Source organism: Camelina sativa, chromosome 15 (assembly GCF_030686135.1).
Source record: "Camelina sativa cultivar CO46 ecotype springtype chromosome 15, ASM3068613v1".
In the NCBI taxonomy this organism is placed as follows: domain Eukaryota; kingdom Viridiplantae; phylum Streptophyta; class Magnoliopsida; order Brassicales; family Brassicaceae; genus Camelina; species Camelina sativa.
In genome coordinates this window covers 8,674,620-8,692,883 of record NC_141894.1, presented here as the reverse complement: position 1 = coordinate 8,692,883, position 18,264 = coordinate 8,674,620, and the positions used below count along the sequence as shown (strand labels likewise).

The window sequence follows — 18,264 nt, the reverse complement described above, 5'->3', positions numbered from 1 at the left end:
ATTTTAAATTTCTAAAAATAGAAAGTATTTAAGAAAATAATATCATCATAAATTAACACTTTTGAGTAATATCAATAGTTTACTCTACATGTTCTAAAGTAATAAACCGTAACCTCATGAAAACAGAAGTTAAAGCAGTAGAATATTATCATAACCTTATTTGGCTTGACAATACTAATGATGAAAGACAAAAAAAAATTTTGAAGTCTAACGCTATAAGTTGATATTCAAAGCTTTGGTTGATGTTAAACGCTATTTGGGCATCTTTTTAATTTTTAATAAGGTTTCAACGGAAGAACCAATGAAATGGTATTCTAACAACAGAGAAGCTCTCTACTTTGATAGATACGCCAAAAAATGATGGAATGTGGATATCGCCTTTGACCACATTATAATAGCTGCCATTAGTTACTCATCTTCCCATGAGACGAGTGGGCCACAAATCTACAATCTTCAAGATCTTATGGTCCATGGTAAGATATACGTACGTAAGTACTATCTAATCATTGACTGTTTTTGTTTTGTGAATTTATAATAATTGACTGGTTACTTACATACTTTATTTGTTGTTGTTTTTGCAGATTTGCTTGGAATATTTTTTGAGTCTCAGAGACGATGGTTAGAAGGGCTTGAGATTCAACTGATTTTAGATAACTTGGGTACCCTGACTCAATATTTGACGATGCCCCCAATTACGACCATCCAGGACTTTTCCTTACGTTTTTGCCCTGGGAACAAGAGTTATATAGAACTTTCATTTTATGGTTGAAAATAAGGAATGTTATTTAATCCAGATTTTGGTTAGGTTGAGACTATTTATATATACTAGATCAGGTCCGCGTATTAACGCGGATATAAGAAAAATATGTGAAATTTTAAGTTGTATTCAAAATATTAATTTTCTTTCATTTGATTTTTTTTAAAACCAGATTTAAAGTCCACACACTCCATCCTGCAATACAATTTCTTTTTATATTATTACGTGATAATAAAATTAGATTTTAATTCTATGCACTCATTCCCAATGAGTAACATTTATAATTTTCATATAAAAAAAATGCATTGTATCAAATTTATACCTTACTTAATTATTTTATAAAAACTAAAAATTAATAAAACATAATTCTCCAAAAAACACTGTAAATTAATTTTATCTCATATTTAAAAAAGAACAATATCTTAAATATATTTGTTTCATATTTTGTAATCTCATATGTAATAGTTTTACTACTTGTCCAACATTATCATAAATTAATCAAAAATTCAAAGACGTTATTATGAGAAAATTATTTATGTAAAAGTGAGTATCTACAATCCTTTTTCTTTTATGATTAATAATTGACAGTATAAGTATTTTTATTATGGTATTATAGTAAGCAATTGTATAATTTTCTTAATTCTTTTTCTTAAAGAATTAGTAATTTAAAATTATAATTAGTATTATTTTTTTATATACATATATGAACTATCTTTTTATATTTATTAAATTATTTAAACTTTAATTTCTTATAATTTACAAATATGTTAAAAAAAAGTTTTTGTATAACACATGACAAAATCTTTAATTGTTAAATTGACACGTGTCGCAATCACATGAGTTACTAACTTGAAAACCAAGATTTATATAATAACATAACATTGAATACGCTGTCAAATCATTCACCTATTGAAAAACTTTAAAAAAATTACATTAATTTCTTCTTTTGATTATCTTATTTTTCTTACATTATGTTAACCACTAATTTTGACACATTAACCTTTATGTTAATCACTTATGTTTATCACTTATATGTATAAATTTCTTTTTATTATATGATTACAATAAATATTAATTGCAATAAAATTGCAAATATTTTCCTTATTAATTGCACATATTTTCCTATTGAAATTACTAATTTAATAGATAACTTTCCTATTAGAATTAGTGATAGACTATATTATTTTTGGTTTTATATACTTTCAAAAAAAAATTGTAATCCTTTTATTTTTTATTTTTTAAAATTTTCCTACAATTATTAAATAATTTTTTTTAACACATGTCAAAATATTGTCGATATACTTGACACATGTCGCGATTATATGAATTACTAATTTTGAAAACTAAGGTTTATATAATAAGATAATTTTTTTTTCCTTTTTTTGTAATAGATTTTCTTTTGAGTACGAATTATTAAATTGAGAATAATTGTAGTAATTATGTTACTAGATTAATTATGATGGGTTTCGTTATGGATGATAATTGAAAGTTCTTAATTGTGTTTATTTGAAGATTTTTCTAACAAAACTCTCTTAGAATATCGGGGGATTATTTAATCTGTATTTCTCTTTATCTTTCTCCAATGGGTATGTCGTAATGAACTACAAATTCAATGAATGTGTATAGATGTATTTCCATAACATTATTATGGGTTTCAGTTATTATTAGTAGGATTGATGTGTATTTTTCAAGAGAGCAAGTAGGCGAGGGCAGACCTGACCTGCATGTTCGCTTTGTCTGCGGTACAACGACTCAGGACAGAAATCTGGAGAGGTTTATTTACGAAAAAATAGTACCGTGTCCGAGTAAGTTTTTAATTATATCAGATTTTATTTTAACTGTGTAGGTTAATCTGATGATTTTAATAATAAGATATTAATCAATTTATATAAAAGCAGTGATGGGACAATTTAATTAGATTTTGTGTTTGTTGAAAATACCAATAAATAAATAAATAAATAACATCGCCTACACCGAACATACAGTGCTCTTTTGTGGTTGTGTACCGCTCGAACCGGTCTTGTATTCGGGATAACTTAACCACGGCTGTAGTCATCGTAGGGAAAAAGGTATATTTCAACCCAAACAATTTAGAAAGTGTGTATTGTTTTAGAAATTACCTATGCAATAGGTTGATAAATCATTGATTTTGTGTGTTAAGAAAATTTTTTTTGTAATTATTTTATCCAAAAATATTATTTTTGATTTAAAAAATCAATGACGTAATAATTTATAAGAGCTGTAATTATAAATATTCATTGAACTTAATTATGCTATAGATAGATAAAATTATTAATTTCATGATTTAAAATATATTTTAAAAAAATTTGCCCAAATAATATTATTTGGTAAAGAAAATAATATTAATTTTGTTAAGGGTAATTTCCATAATTATAACATGGCTCGTCAGTGTCCTATTTATGCACCAAAATACACTGGCTTGTTATTTAGGTAAGAAAATACACTTTAAAAATTGTTCAGGAAAATACACTGTCTTGTCTACTAGCTACTACTATGAATTTAAAATTTGTCATTCTCGTGGACCCAAGGTACTACTACTATAAGCTCTTTGCTGTTTCTTTTTTTGTTTTTTTATATTTTTTGTTGTTGTCTTAATTAAATTATTTGTTTGATTTTGGTTAGTGTTGAGAGATCAAAGTTGGCGAACTGGTATATACGTAGTTTAGCCTAACATTTATTTTATATTTCTTCTTTTTTTTATGGTTAATATTATCACATTTTCAATTGTTTAATAGAGATCTTGTCTTTAGGTTGGAAACTTATGGCAAACAAATCGAGATTGATGGTAAAACATGGAAATTGGAGGTAACGTGTTTAATACTAATAGATCTGTGTTTGTTTTTACCAAAGAAAAAAAAAAGATCTGTTTGTTACTACGTTCTTAGTTTTTTTTTTTTTTTTTTTAATACTACTAGATTTATAACCTACACGTTGTGAGGGATTATAACTTTTTAATTATTAATAAAAATCGTTGAATATAATTATAATTATTTAATATAAATATATATATATATATATATATAGGTAAAGTTTATTTTACTAAGTGATCTATAACTTATCTATTTCTTTAAATATTTTTCACAATTAATTCTTTCTTTATTTTCCGATATACATTCGTCATCTCTTGCATCTACTCTCTTTTCACATTTTTATTATCTCACTTATAATATATTGATTATGAAGACATATCATAACTATTTTTCGCTTTCCAATAATTTTTTTACCGGTTGGGTAATCATTACTTACTAGTGTAAACATAAAAATTTTTAGAGAGTATACCCACTCTTTGTTGCAAAGTCTCTTACTACACATAAATTTTGTTTTCTAATAATAAAACTCGTTTTTATCAATAAACATCATATTATAACATCAAATATTACATTTTCTCTTAATTGTTTGATAAAAGAAAAATTATGTTCATATATATTATTTTTTTTACTTTCAAATATGTATAGTTTATTATGGTCTATATATAGTGTTCTTTTATTTTGATTCTCCTAAATTTACAAACTCATAAGATTATTATAACTTTTTAAATATGTGTATCTATCCAAAAATAGAATTCTTTATAAAGTTTAATTATAATTCTACAACCTACCACTACTATTGTAATTGTTTTTATTACAAATAGCTTTTTCAAATTTTAGTATATATATTTTTTTTTTTTGCTGTGTGTGATGTTCAGAATAAGTTTTATTTAGTATATTTTATTTCAAGTAACCTTCTACATTTCTCTTAAATATATACATTATTTTAATTTTTGAGCATTTGATTAATATATATATATATATATATATATATATATATATCTTTGTTTATATAATCTCTATTCATATTTTACTTTGATATTTTTATTTTTGTATTTATTTTTTTATTTTTTAGCTTTTATTTTAGTTTAAATTATTTAAAATGACTGTTTTTAATAATAATAAAATATTACACAAACAATTGAATTAATTGATGCATTAAATTTAGATTTTATGTTTTTTAATGATGTGAATTAATTTATTAAAATTGAAAATAAGAATTGATAAGGTGGATAAAGGAGAAGAGAGAAAATTTAACTTTATATATATAGATTCTACATTTTTCTGAAATATATACATTATTTTAATTTTTGATCATTTGATTAATATTTTATCTTATATATATATATATATCTTTGTTTATATAGTCTCTATTCATATTTTAATTTGATATTTTTTGTATTTTTTATTTTTTTAGTTTGTATTTTAGTTTAAATTATTTAAAATGATTATTTTTAATAATAAAAAAAATATTGCACAAGTAAATGAATTAATTGATGCATTAAATTTAGATTTTATGTTCTTTAATGATGTGAATTATTTATTAAAATTGAAAATAAGAATTGATAAGGTGGATAAAGGAGAAGAGGGAAAAACCAACTTTATATATATAAATGTTTCAGTTTACAGTGTAATGCTTGTTTGACCAATTATTATATACAAAATAAGAATGAATTAGTTTCTTTTTATTTTCATGTAGGGATTGTCATTAATCCGCACCGACACGCATTGTTGTGTTTTTGTGTTTGATGTCAACAACCGAAACTCATTTGCAGTCTAGCTTCTCATATGGACAACTTCGCTAGCAGGGTATACATAGCGTTCATACTATTATGTTTTTTATTTTTTAATTAGGTCCATCCAAATCCCTACGACTTTAAGTATATTGTCTTAGGGAACAAGATTGAATATTGATAAAGGCACCCCGAGTGGTAAAGATGTCCATTATCATTCCTTTGAAATTATAAGTCGATATTCAATACTTTGGTTAATGTTAAACGCTATTTGGGCGTTTTTTGGGCGTTTTCTTACTATAAGGTTTCAACGAAAGAGGCATTGGAGTGGTGTTCTAACAACGGAGAAGTTCTCTACTTTGATACATCCGCCAAAGAAGGTATGGATATTGCCTTTGACCACATTATAAGAGCTGCCATTAGTTACTCCTCTTCCCATGAGACGACTGGGCCCAAAATCTACAACCTTCAAGATCTTCTCGTCCATGGTAAGTTATACGTACGTACTATCTAATCATTGATTGTTTTTGTTTCGAGAGTTTATAATTGCATTGGTTATTTACACACTTTATTTGTTGTGTTTTTGCAGATTTGCTTGGAATATTTTTTTAGTCTTGGAGACGATGGTTAGACGGGCATGAGATTCAATTGATTTTAGATAACTTGGGTACCCTGACTCAATATGCGATGAAGACCCCTAACTACTAACAGCTAGGACTTTTTCTTACGTTTTCGTCCTGGAAACAAGAGTTTAACCATCTCGAGTGGACCAACCATTATGAAGGCAAAATACAGGTAGTAATACCATTTCTAAAAGCAGAATAGCCAAACGATTTTGGCCATCAACCCGACCATAATTAGACATTCGCAACTCGCAAGTGTTGTGAAAATTGTTTTTTTTTGTTCTTAAGTAGTCTATTATGGTATTCTTGTGTAACATATTTATATGGCATTCTTGTGTAACATATTTATATGGCATTCTTGTTCAAAACAGAACATATTTAATAGCGTGAAGTTGTTGGCGATTGTGATTTCAACGGCAAATATAGAAGCTTCAGAGAGAAGAAAAAAAAAAAAAGAAACCAAAAACCACTTGTATCAAAATTTTGAATGCGAGCTTCATTTGGTTACATGAAGAAAGAAGATAAGGAATGGAGTTGTTATCTTACTCCCACTTCACATTTCCATGCCTAAATCTTTGCACAAGCTTCTTGCAAACTCCTCAGGTTCACTCTCAAAATTGTTTAGGTCCTGCAAACCACCAATCAAGCAGCATCAGAGACTAATAGTACACAATTCATGGTTGAAATTGTTCAAGATCACCAAGTATCTTCATAATCATTACTAACTATGATACTACTATTTGTTGTCCTTTAAAAAAATATCAAAACAAAAACAAAAATTACTTTAAAAAATGGGTGAATTACTCAAATGTTACTCATTTTAGGTAATATTACCAGAATCTACAAAAAACTTTTTTATTACTAGAATGTTTCGGGTATTTTCAAAATACCCAGCGTGCCCCTGTTTTATGTTACCAGAAAAAACGTTATTACAAAAATGCCATTGCCACGTCAGACGCCACGTCAGAAATCGCTGACGTGTAACCATAACTCAGCCGTAACGCGATACAGAGTATGTTGCGGCTGAGTTATAGGTATGTTGCGGCTGAGTTATCGGAAAAACATTTGAGTAAGAGCGGACGACTGACTTATGAAAATCTGGCTGAGTTATGCTCATAAGTCAGCCAAGCGTTATGGCTGACTTATTAAATTTGGCTGAGTTATGCGTATAACTCAGCTGTAGTAATGGCTGAGTTTTCACCTGATGGTTGAGTTGTCAAGATTTTGGCTGAGTTATCGCAACGACACGGCTGAGTTGTCAAAATTTTGGCTGAGTTATCACAACGACACAGCCGAGTTAACATTTTCCGCCTGGCTGAGTTATGAAAAACGGCTGACTTATGAGATGTAGTTACGGCTGAGTTATGGTAAAAAAACTATAACTCAGCCGTCATAGGCTGACTTATCGACAAGTCAGCCGTTTGACGGCTGACTTATTGGCAAAAGATTAATTACTAGAATGTTTTTCAGTTACGGCTGACTTATCAAACGATACAGCTGAGTTACATATTTTCAGTTCATGAAGCGGCTGAGTTTGGCAGCAATTTTTTTTGCTTTTTAATTACTGTAATGTTTTTCATGTTGTGGCTGAGTTACATTGTTAACTAAACTTCTTTGTTACATTGCAAATTAAAAAATTAACTACATGCATGCCATAATATTTAAAATCTTATCATATTTAGGTCTATGTCTATTTTCATTTCAAATGATAATAAAAAATAATAATTTAGGATAAATAAAATAACTAATTAAAAAAGTTATTAAATAAAAGAAAAACAGTTAAAATTATTTTTTTTGATATATGAATTAAATAAAAACGAAAAAAATAATTTTTTTGTAATATATAAATGAATTTTCATTTTTTTAATTAAAAAAATAGATAACTCAACTTACCACATCTTTAACTCATGAAAATTTCCATGATATTGAATAATCGTTTGTGTTAACAATTTTACAAAGGATATACCTCAAACTTGTACATCAACCATAACACATGATTATTCAAACTCAACTTTAAAAAAATTAGTTTTGTTAGTGATTGGTAACATTTTTGAATAAAATTTAGGTCTATGTCTATTTTCATTTCAAATAATAATAAAAAAATAATAATTTAGGAGTAATAAAATAACTAATTAAAAAAGTTATTAAATAAAAGAAAAACAGTAAAAATATTTTTCTTGATATATGAATTAAATAAAAACGAAAAAAATAATTTTTTGTATTATATAACTGAATTTTCGTTTTTTTTTTTAATTAAAAAAAATAGATAACTCAACATACTACATCTTTAACTCATGAAAATTTCCATGATGTTGAATAATATTTTGAGTTAACAATTTTACAAAGGATATACCTCAAACTTGTACATCAACCATAACACATGATTATTCAAAATCAACTTCAAAAAAATTAGTTTTGTTAGTGATTGGTAACATTTTTGAATAAAATTTAGGTCTATGTCTATTTTCATTTCAAATAATAATTTAGGAGAAATAAAATAACTAATTAAAAAAGTTATTAAATAAAAGAAAAACAGTAAAAATTATTTTTCTTGATATATGAATTAAATAAAAACGAAAAAATAATCTTTTTTGTATTATATAACTGAATTTTCGTTTTTTTAATTAAAAAAAAATAGATAACTCAACTTACCACATCTTCAACTCATGAAAATTTCCATGATGTTGAATAATATTTTGAGTTAACAATTTTACAAAGGATATACCTCAAACTTGTACATCAACCATAACACATGATTATTCAAACTCAACTTCAAAAAAATTAGTTTTGTTAGTGATTGGTAACATTATTGAATAAAATTTAGGTCTATGTCTATTTTCATTTCAAATAATAATAAAAAATAATAATTTAGGAAAAATAAAATAACTAATTAAAAAAGTTATTAAATAAAAAAAAAACAGTAAAAATTATTTTTCTTGATATATGAATTAAATAAAAACGAAAAAAAATAATTTTTTTGTATTATATAACTGAATTTTCGTTTTTTTATTAAAAAAAATAGATAACTCAACTTACCACATTTTTAACTCATGAAAATTTCCATGATGTTGAATAATATTTTGAGTTAACAATTTTACAAAGGATATATCTCAAACTTGTACATCAACCATAACATATGATTATTCAAACTCAACTTCAAAAAAATTAGTTTTGTTAGTGATTGGTAACATTTTTGAATAAAATTTAGGTCTATGTCTATTTTCATTTCAAATAATAATAAAAAATAATAATTTAGGAGAAATAAAATAACTAATTAAAAAAGTTATTAAATAAAAGAAAAATAGTAAAAATTATTTTTCTTGATATATGAATTAAATAAAAACGAAAAAAATAATATTTTGTATTATATAACTGAATTTTCGTTTTTTTTAATTAAAAAAATAGATAACTCAACTTACCACATCTTTAACTCATGAAAATTTCCATGATGTTGAATAATCTTTTGAGTTAACAATTTTACAAAGGATATACCTCAAACTTGTACATCAACCATAACACATGATTATTCAAACTCAACTTCAAAAAAATTAGTTTTGTTAGTGATTGGTAACATTTTTGAATAAAATTTAGGTCTATGTCTATTTTCATTTCAAATAATAATAAAAAATAATAATTTAGGAGAAATAAAATAACTAATTAAAAAAGTTAGATTTGTTAGTGATTGGTAACATTTTTGAATAAAATTTGAATTAAGTCCATAACTCAACTTAAGTCAATAGTAACACATGTTACCATCTATTTACTATAACACAGCCATAACTAACTATAACTCAACTTAAGTTAAGTCTATAACTCAACTTAATTTAGTCATAGCCTATATCATCTATTTACTTTCAGGTTTTTCTTGTGATAACTCAACCATAACTAACTATAACTCAGCCGTCACATGACCTTTCGTTTTCCGGTAAATATTATAACTCAGCCGTAAAGTCATATATATCATCCATTTACTTTCAGATTGTTTCTTGTGATAACTCAGCCATAACTCACTATAACTCAGCCGTCACATGACCTTTCGTTTTCCCGTAATGATTATAACTCAGCCGTCACATGACCTTTCGTTTTCCCGCAATGATTATAACTCAGCCGTAAAGCGATATTTTGGCGTGAAACCATTTGTTAACCTAATAATAGACATATTTCCATTCTAAATTTAAATTTTGAGTTATAATAATTTTAATATTCAATTGTTGGAGAAATACTTTTGAAAAAAAAAATTCTAAATATGAATAATAATTAGTTAATTATTTGCAATAATATATTGTGATAAAAAACTCACTTAATGAATTTATTATGCGTGTGGATTTGAGCAGACACAAAATTAGTGATTTTTCGCGCTTCCCTAACAACACTTTTTGTGACATCGAGTGACGTTTTAATACTTATTAGGAATCTGACAGAACAAAAGACCCAAATATTATTTGCAATAATATCTTGTGATAAAAATCTCACTTTATGAATTTATTATGCCTGTGGATTTGAGCAGGCACAGAATTAGTGATTTTTTGCGCTTCCCTAACAACACTTTTTGTAATATCGAGAGACGTTTTAATACTTATTAGGAATCTGACAGAATAAAAGACCCAGGAAAGAAGAATACGTTTTCATATTATTGAGAAGACCCTAAACGATAACTGAGCCATAACTCAGCCAACCCTCAAATTAGAATGACTAAATAACCGAGCAAACCGAACCGAACCGGAAACTATTTTTTCCATTATTTTCGGTTAGTTATTGATATATTCGGCTTGCTATCGGTTATATTAAGTTAATCGACCTAATTTGGGTAACATTTGGATTATTTATGGTTATATATTCATTTAACCGACACATAACCGGAAATAACCGAAAAAATAATTTCAAAATTTTTTAAATTTTAAAATGATTATCATATTAGTATATCCAAATTACCACCTTAAACCAAACAAAATATAACCAAAACCAAATTGTTATATTAAAACCCATAATGTTGGAAATATGAACCCTACACCTCAAACCCTAACCCTAACCCTAACCCTAACCCCTAAATGTCATGTTTTGAATGTTTTACACATTTTGATCAGACTGTATAAAACTCAATATTTGTCTATAATTATTACTTTTTATTACTTATAATGATTGTAATATTCATTTTTTCATTCTATATTTTAATTTTGAGTTATAATAATTCTAATTTACAAATATTTCATAAGTCAGCCGTTTATGTCGATAGCTCAGCCATATCAGTCAATTGTTTGAGAAATATTTTTATTAAAAAAAAAAAAAAAAATCAAATTCAAATTCAAATTTTGAATTCCTTTTAAATAAAAAATCGCTAAAATCTCATTTATTACGCGTGTTGTTCTTAACAATAAACATAATTATTGTTTGTGTCTCCCCAACAACACTTTTTGTATTCTCGAGAAGGTATATAATAAATTAATATATTTGTTGCATAACTCAGCCATAACTTTACCATAACTCAGCCAACCCTCAAATTAGAATGACTAAATAACCGACCAAACCGAACCGAAAAAAATAATTTTTCCAATTTGGTATTTTTGAATTGGTATGTTTGGTTATTTTCGGTTATATTAGGCTAATCTACTTAATTACATTATATTTTGAATTATTTATTAATCTAACCGACCCATAACCGGAAATAACCAAAAAAAATTTGATTTTAAAAAATATATTTAAATGGTAATAATATTAGTATACCCATATTACCAACTTAAACCCAAACACATTAAAACACATTAGAACCAAAACTAAAAAACAAATAATGTTGGAAATATGAACCCTACATCTCAAACCCTAAACCCCAACCCTAAGCCTAACCCCTAAAGGTCATGTGTTATATGTTTAATATTCTGGTGCGAATGTGTAAAAATCAATCTTTCTCTATAATTATTACTTTTTATTGGTTATAATAATTGTAATATTCATATTTCAGTTTTACATGTAAATATTAAGTTATAATTATATAAATTTACAAATATTTCATAAATCAGCCATGTAATTCAATAACTCAGCCATCACTTAGTCACTTCGTCGGAATTTTTTTTTTTTATTCGAATTTTGAGTTCAATTTTTTTAATTATTTTGTATAATATATTGTGAAAAACTAACTTTATAAATTTATTACGCGTGTGGATCTGAGCAGACACATAATTATTATTTGGGTTTCCCCAACAACACTTTTTGTAATATCGAGGCAAAAGACCGAACGAAACAAAGTACATAACTCAACCATAACTCAGTTGTACATAACTCAGCCATAACTCAGTTGTACGAAGTACATAACTCAGCCATAACATATATGTTTATTTAATGTTTACTTATAATTCAGCCGTGTAAGTACATAATTCAGCCATAACATATATATTTATTTAATATTTTGGTACAGCTTTGTTAACAAAGTGTATTACAATGATTGGTAAATAAAACTTCAGGTGCATCACCTCCCCAAGCTTCATAAGGTCCAACATCAGCTTTCTCGGAGGCCAACCTCACGTCTCCATCTGTGCCTTTGGATCTACCTATAGCAAGATCAGAGCAATTTAGAATAACAAAGCTGAATATATATAACAGAACAAAATATATCTCAGAGCTTACTTGGTGAATAGTACGGAGACCAAGAGCCCCAGAAACAGAGAACTCGATCCCTGCTGCTGATTTAGCAGCTTCAAGCTGCAACCTAACAATTTTACTCTGAATCAAGACCAATATACTAAACCACGAGAGTAGATAAAAGGTCATGAAATGGGATGTAATGGCTATTGGAAATGAGAGCAGCAACAACTATATACATATGTGCTATACAAGCTCAATTTCGCAAGTACATAACTAGCAAACCTCTCATTATTTTCTTACAAAAGGGAACCATAAGGCGAAACCAAAGTAATTTTGGTCACTATCCTAGAACAAAAAAAATTCTAAACATCTTAGATGGAGGCAAAGAAAATATTATCTCAATGGTAACTTACCGAGAAGGATCAATTCTTCCATATATATATTGCAGTACACATGCTTCCAGATGGATGGTTGACGTGATAGATTAAGCTTCATCTTCTAGCAACTCGGTAGCCCAATAGCTTTTAACTTTTTCCAGTGCACCAAAGAAAGATAGAGTTCACTAGTTAGTACAAACAAAGAAAGATCATGACTACTTCAGAGAGATGCAAATATATCACACATAGAAGTCAATCCATGTACTAGCAAACATAAATAAATGCTGCAAAGCCTACAATACACAGCTTAGCCCCATCCAGCGTTACTCGTATATAATGCAGAACAAAGAGCAAGAAAGATCAAGATCATTTTACAGCGTTCTCCCATTCAACCAATTCCTTACTTTCTGATACTCTAAACGGTAACAAACATTTTGCTGATCATTCCGTCGACCTAACAGTTCAAAAATTAGACAAAAAAAAAACAAAAAGCCTCAATGAGAATTTGCAAACAACATTTGAAGAACATTGCAAGTTCATGAAATGTTATGAAGAGTTAAAACTGGTAACTAACTTACCCAGTCAAATTGCAACAAGTAAACCAAAACGCAGATGCGATTGCTAAGCACATCACCAGAACAGCACGGCGAGCCTTATCGATTTCATCAGAAGAATCGTTCACCACGAACGACTCGACCTTGTCGAGAAGCTCCGAGTCAACAAAGAGGATCTTAAATATTAAAAAAAAAATCTCAGATTTCTCATTTATAGCAAAAAAAAAAAAAAAAAATTTGGAGACTTTGGACATACCCAGAACGAAAATCAACAGGATGAAGTAATTCGTGCTATAGCTGAAACAGAGATGAATCAAAATTAACACATAGGGTTTGCAAACACGAATACGCACATATATAGAAAAAGAGGGTAAAGAGTAAAATATACTAGTAGAGATTGCATTTGAGACGGCTCATCCATTTAGAGAAAGATCGAGGAAAGGCGAATCTGGAGAAGAACTCAGCCAAGGAACAAGGACTCGTCGACCATTCAACCTCTCTTAGAGCCTCCGAGAATCTGAAGGTAATTGGCGTAATTCAAGCTCGTAGCTGTAACTCTGACTCTCACGGCTGTATCTGATTTCAAAGGCGGGATCGGATGGGTCTTGCTCACCTCCACCGGCGATTCTGGACTACCTGGCTCCGTTGCCGTCGGATCTCCCAGTTCTTTTTTTTTCCGGATTATAAAGACTAGAACCTTTTCAGTTTCCCTCTCATTGATATAAACAAGAACTATCGATTTATTCTAAAAAAACTGTTTAATGATGTGGTCAACCAAAAATGATGTGTATTTTAATTTGCTGATGTGTATTTTTTTTCAATTTTTTACTTAAAATCGAAAAACAAAACTCAAGAGGTAAATTGTAATTACATTCAAGACACTAAACATTTGAGTAATTTTCAAAAGATTTATAGATATTAATAATAAACCAATTTTTGGATAACATTTCGGTAATTCTTTCTTAAAAAATTACGTGTGCATTGTTCTTTTTTTTCGACCACATGTGTCTTTTTATTATACTACTATTTGTTATTGCAATCAAAAGATATTTTTAAAAAAAAACTAAAATTGTTCTTTTTTTTACAACATGTGTGTCTTTCTAAAACAACAATAAAATTACTTGTTTGTTTTGTAGTCATCAAGGATCACTGAAATAACTAAAAAAAAAATTGTTCGTTACATAATTGTTGTCTTCTACTATAGTTTTTTACTATAGATTTTTCAGAGTGCTAAATTAGATATATATATATATATATATATGTACAAAATTATATTCACTTGTTATTCTAGTATTTCAAATTTGGATAAAACGATTAATTATTTATCCTTTTTTTTCATATTTGCACAAACACAATATAATCTTTCTTTTTTTCTCTAACATTCACGTACGTTTATAGTTAGAGAAATAATATATAAAGGAAACAGAAGCGAAACAGTTCCATTGTATGAATCATACAAATGCGAGCTTCAGCCTTACGTGATATATACAAAAGAAAAGAATAAAGAAACAAACAAACAGTTTCTACTGATTCTCTCCCAAGTACATGTCTGTTTTGCTCTCATAAGTTCCATTAGACCAAAATCTAGTGAACAAAGTATACACTATCGTATATATATATATAAGCTAAGAAGAAACTCAGTGTAGCCAGAGAATAAAAAAAATTAACTGAGAAACTGAAAGGCCGCCATTGAAATGCAAATAAGGGTGTGGAGTAGTCTAAAAGCAACCTTCATCTTACTGTAGATGACATTAGGTTGCAGAGCTCAGAGAAGAACTAATGCATTCAGACATTGATCTGCGACAATCTGTCGATGACTTCTTGTCTACGCAATATGGCGATACGCTCGTGACCCTGCAAAACGCACACACGAATCAGGGAAACTATTGAATTGTGTATTAATGTGAAGAGTTTGTTGTGTATACCTTTCTTTGCGTTTTTCTAAAAACCTAGCCAGAGATGCTTTGCGAGCCAGGGGTAAAGCAACTACACAATAAATAGATTGATGTTACAGCAATAGAATTACTACTAAGCTATGTTCGAATTTAGTATCAGGGATATATGACTCTGTGTTTACCTGTTGGAGCCATTACGCTGGTAGAACCTGAAACAGCTACTGAGCAATTGATATTGGATGCGTTAGTTTGGTTGTCGTGACATGTTGATGTCAAGCCTCTTGTTAGTTTTGCTGCTCCAACTCCATTTGTGCTACTTCCAGCTTCAGGACTAAGATAAGATATCGTAGGCATGAAGCTAGGAGGCATAGCTGAAGAATCAACAGAGGCACGAGTATGATGGACCGCATGTTGATGATGAGTTTGAGGTGGTGAAAAGGCTTGAGGCATAGGAGAACCATTCCCAGCTAACAACATTATCGCCTTTGCCTGAGATGGAGGAAATGAAAGAATAAAGCAAATGAGTAACCATACTAAACTAATAAAAGAGATGCATACATGGAAGAAGATGATTGAGTTACCTTTTCAGGAGATATGTCATCGTAAACACAAACCGAACCGGCATAAAAGATCGTCAACTGCGCAGGTGCCCCTATTGGCTTGGAAGAAGATCTGATAAAACAAGTCTTTAATTAGTCAACTATGAAACTGTAGAAAGAGTTTATGTAACCACAAGATATGATATGATGACTTATCAGAGAAGGGAGAAGCAGTGGGTACCTAATATCAGTTGTCCCTACAACGGCGCCGGGAGGAGGAAGGATTGAAATAGGAGGTGCCATGATAGGAACTCCTATCAAAGGTTGTGAGTTATTACTGTTGCTGATGAAGCTTCTTCCTCCTTGTGCATAATGATGAGACTGGAAACCCGGCATGGACATGGAAACTGCATTAGTTTCTTCCTGTTGGTTGGAATTTGGGAACATTCTTACTCCCTGAGAGCAAAAAGCCATAACAAATGTGTAAGGAACTTGTTTGGACGAACTTATCTAAAAATGAGAAGCTTAGCTTACGGTTGAAATGAATCAGTTATTATATTAAACCAAGATTACATCCATGCATCCAAAAAGGCACATGACATGATAGATACCTGTACAGAACTGTAAGGAGCTTTGCGGTTTGAATCATAAACATCTGCAACTGATGATGGCATGAAGGAACCAGAGTGCGGCAGATGATAATTTCCAGACTTTCTATGTCTCTCTTCTTGAGATGATGGCCTGAAAGATAGAAACTGAGAAGAAGCAGCAGAGACTTTGTTTGAGAACGACCAGTTCATTCCTCCTCTGTTGGGAGCTACAAAAGAAAAAAAGGAAACAATCCGACTTTTATCAGTTTAAAGTCAATCTGTTAACCATAAATGTCTCGAGATCTTACATTAACAAACACCGAACCCAAAAAAAAAAAAAATTAACCAACAATGTACAGAATCTGATACTGTTGACAAATTCAACGAGGCAAAACCACTTTTAGAAAACCGTGTCTAATTTATTATTAAAAAACATTTATTCAAAGTCATTGTACGAAACTAGAATAATTTAAAACTTTTATTTTGGTTTTTAAGTTAAAGAGAGATTCAAACATTAAAAACTAAACACACCCACATGTCGATGCACTACTTTTATGGAATGGCACGTTTTTGGCTTATAAAGAAAACAAAGTCGAAATAATGGTGAGAAACTATACATTTCACATTATTGGTACCCTTGATCAACACACAATCAAATATTCAATCATCTTATAAACTAACCCAACTCTAACTTTGAAGTATTAGTATTATTTAAATCTTCCACCTACTACCAACCGTCTCTATATTTTAATTTCTTATATTAATCCCTTCTTTTCCAACATTTTACGTATTCGTTTTTTTTATAAATAAACTAATTAAAAGTATATCTCAGACAATTATAAGTCCCTTTCAAATAAAATATCCCTCTTGTAAAAAAAAAAAAAAAAAGTTACCGAGTTTAAACCTAAGACAACGTTTTACACAGGGATTTTTCTAAAATAACAAAACTAGTTTCCTAAAATCCAAATGATCCACACAGTTCATCTCCCGAGACAATGTTCTGCTCTGAGCCAAGAGACAAACTGACAACTCTCAGTTCCCGAGCAAGCCATAAAAAACACAGGGTTCCAAAAACCCAATCTAGTTCTATTAGTAACTCCTAAGTCCTAAGTCCTAACGCATAATTGTTCCAGATAATTACAAAAAAAGATCGACTATTTGGTTTGGGAAATTAAAGCTAACAGAGAGATTTGGAAAAACATAACCAAATAAAGATTGATTCATCAAAAGAAGAGGAATATTAATAATTCAAAAACCTGAATCTCTAGAGCTTTCGCTGGTTTCCTCCTTGACAGTGATCGGAGAATTTTTCGAACCCAATCCCAAAAAATCCCTCTCCATCTATATAATAAAACCGTCACAACCGAATACAAAAAAATAACTCGATCTCAAAACCCTCGCCGATTAAAACGCGTGTTAAACGCCGGAATCAAAACAGATACAGCTTCGGCGCCGGGGGGGGGAAAGAAGAAAGAGAATAAAGAGAGACTTTTGAGGGAGAAAATGAAAAAACGTGGAATGAAGTTAACAACACATCATTCATTACACAGCGATTCTTCGTTTTTATTAACAAATCGCATGCGACATGTGAATTGTAACATTAAATTAATTTCAGTTTTAAGATTTTTATTTAAGAAAAAACAAAAAAGATTCCTTTCTCTCTCATTTTCTATTGGTGCAAAAACCAGCTTACAGGTTGTCACCGGATATAGTCGGTCAAAAGACACGTGCATCGTCGTGCAGTGTGTGGGCGTTTCTTTTGGTGGTCAGACACGTGTCGAGGCACGTGCGT

The 18,264-nt window shown here is 29.1% G+C and overlaps 1 protein-coding gene and 2 long non-coding RNA genes across 5 annotated transcripts; 1 reads left to right on the top strand and 2 right to left on the bottom strand.

Moving 5' to 3' along the window:
- The first annotated feature begins 5,157 nt into the window (after positions 1-5,157).
- LOC147926410 (uncharacterized) lies at positions 5,158-6,799 on the top strand. The gene is made up of 4 exons (XR_015582257.1): positions 5,158-5,394; positions 5,623-5,806; positions 5,908-6,113; positions 6,313-6,799. It is a non-coding gene; the product is annotated as an uncharacterized LOC147926410 (long non-coding RNA).
- A 5,503-nt stretch (positions 6,800-12,302) lies between these two features.
- LOC104746137 (uncharacterized) lies at positions 12,303-14,214 on the bottom strand. 3 transcript variants are annotated; one of them, XR_760823.3, is made up of 7 exons: positions 13,837-14,214; positions 13,705-13,745; positions 13,473-13,624; positions 13,299-13,348; positions 12,931-13,045; positions 12,560-12,641; positions 12,303-12,483 (listed from the first exon to the last, which is right to left on the bottom strand). It is a non-coding gene; the product is annotated as an uncharacterized LOC104746137 (long non-coding RNA). The 3 variants fall into 3 exon arrangements; XR_015582741.1 differs by having other exon boundaries at positions 12,560-12,634; positions 13,837-14,163; XR_015582740.1 differs by lacking the exon at positions 13,299-13,348 and having other exon boundaries at positions 13,837-14,202.
- A 625-nt stretch (positions 14,215-14,839) lies between these two features.
- On the bottom strand, positions 14,840-18,171 carry LOC104746136 (protein TIFY 6B). The gene is made up of 7 exons (XM_010467545.2): positions 17,729-18,171; positions 16,494-16,699; positions 16,124-16,338; positions 15,925-16,015; positions 15,526-15,832; positions 15,374-15,434; positions 14,840-15,302 (listed from the first exon to the last, which is right to left on the bottom strand). Exons 1-7 carry the CDS (start codon positions 17,811-17,813, stop codon positions 15,200-15,202), a joined length of 1,068 nt encoding a protein of 355 aa, XP_010465847.2. The 5' UTR covers positions 17,814-18,171; the 3' UTR covers positions 14,840-15,199.
- Between the last annotated feature and the right edge of the window lie 93 nt (positions 18,172-18,264).

What these genes read in the sequence shown, in the direction of transcription:
- LOC104746136 (XM_010467545.2), bottom strand. Translation starts at nt 17,813, where the DNA reads ATGGAGAGGGATTTTTTGGGATTGGGTTCGAAAAATTCTCCGATCACT. An exon ending in CTCCTTACAGTTCTGTACAG is followed by an intron (nt 16,339 to 16,493) that starts GTATCTATCATG and finishes TTTTGCTCTCAG; the next exon opens with GGAGTAAGAATGTTCCCAAA. An exon ending in ATGACATATCTCCTGAAAAG is followed by an intron (nt 15,833 to 15,924) that starts GTAACTCAATCA and finishes CCTCCATCTCAG; the next exon opens with GCAAAGGCGATAATGTTGTT.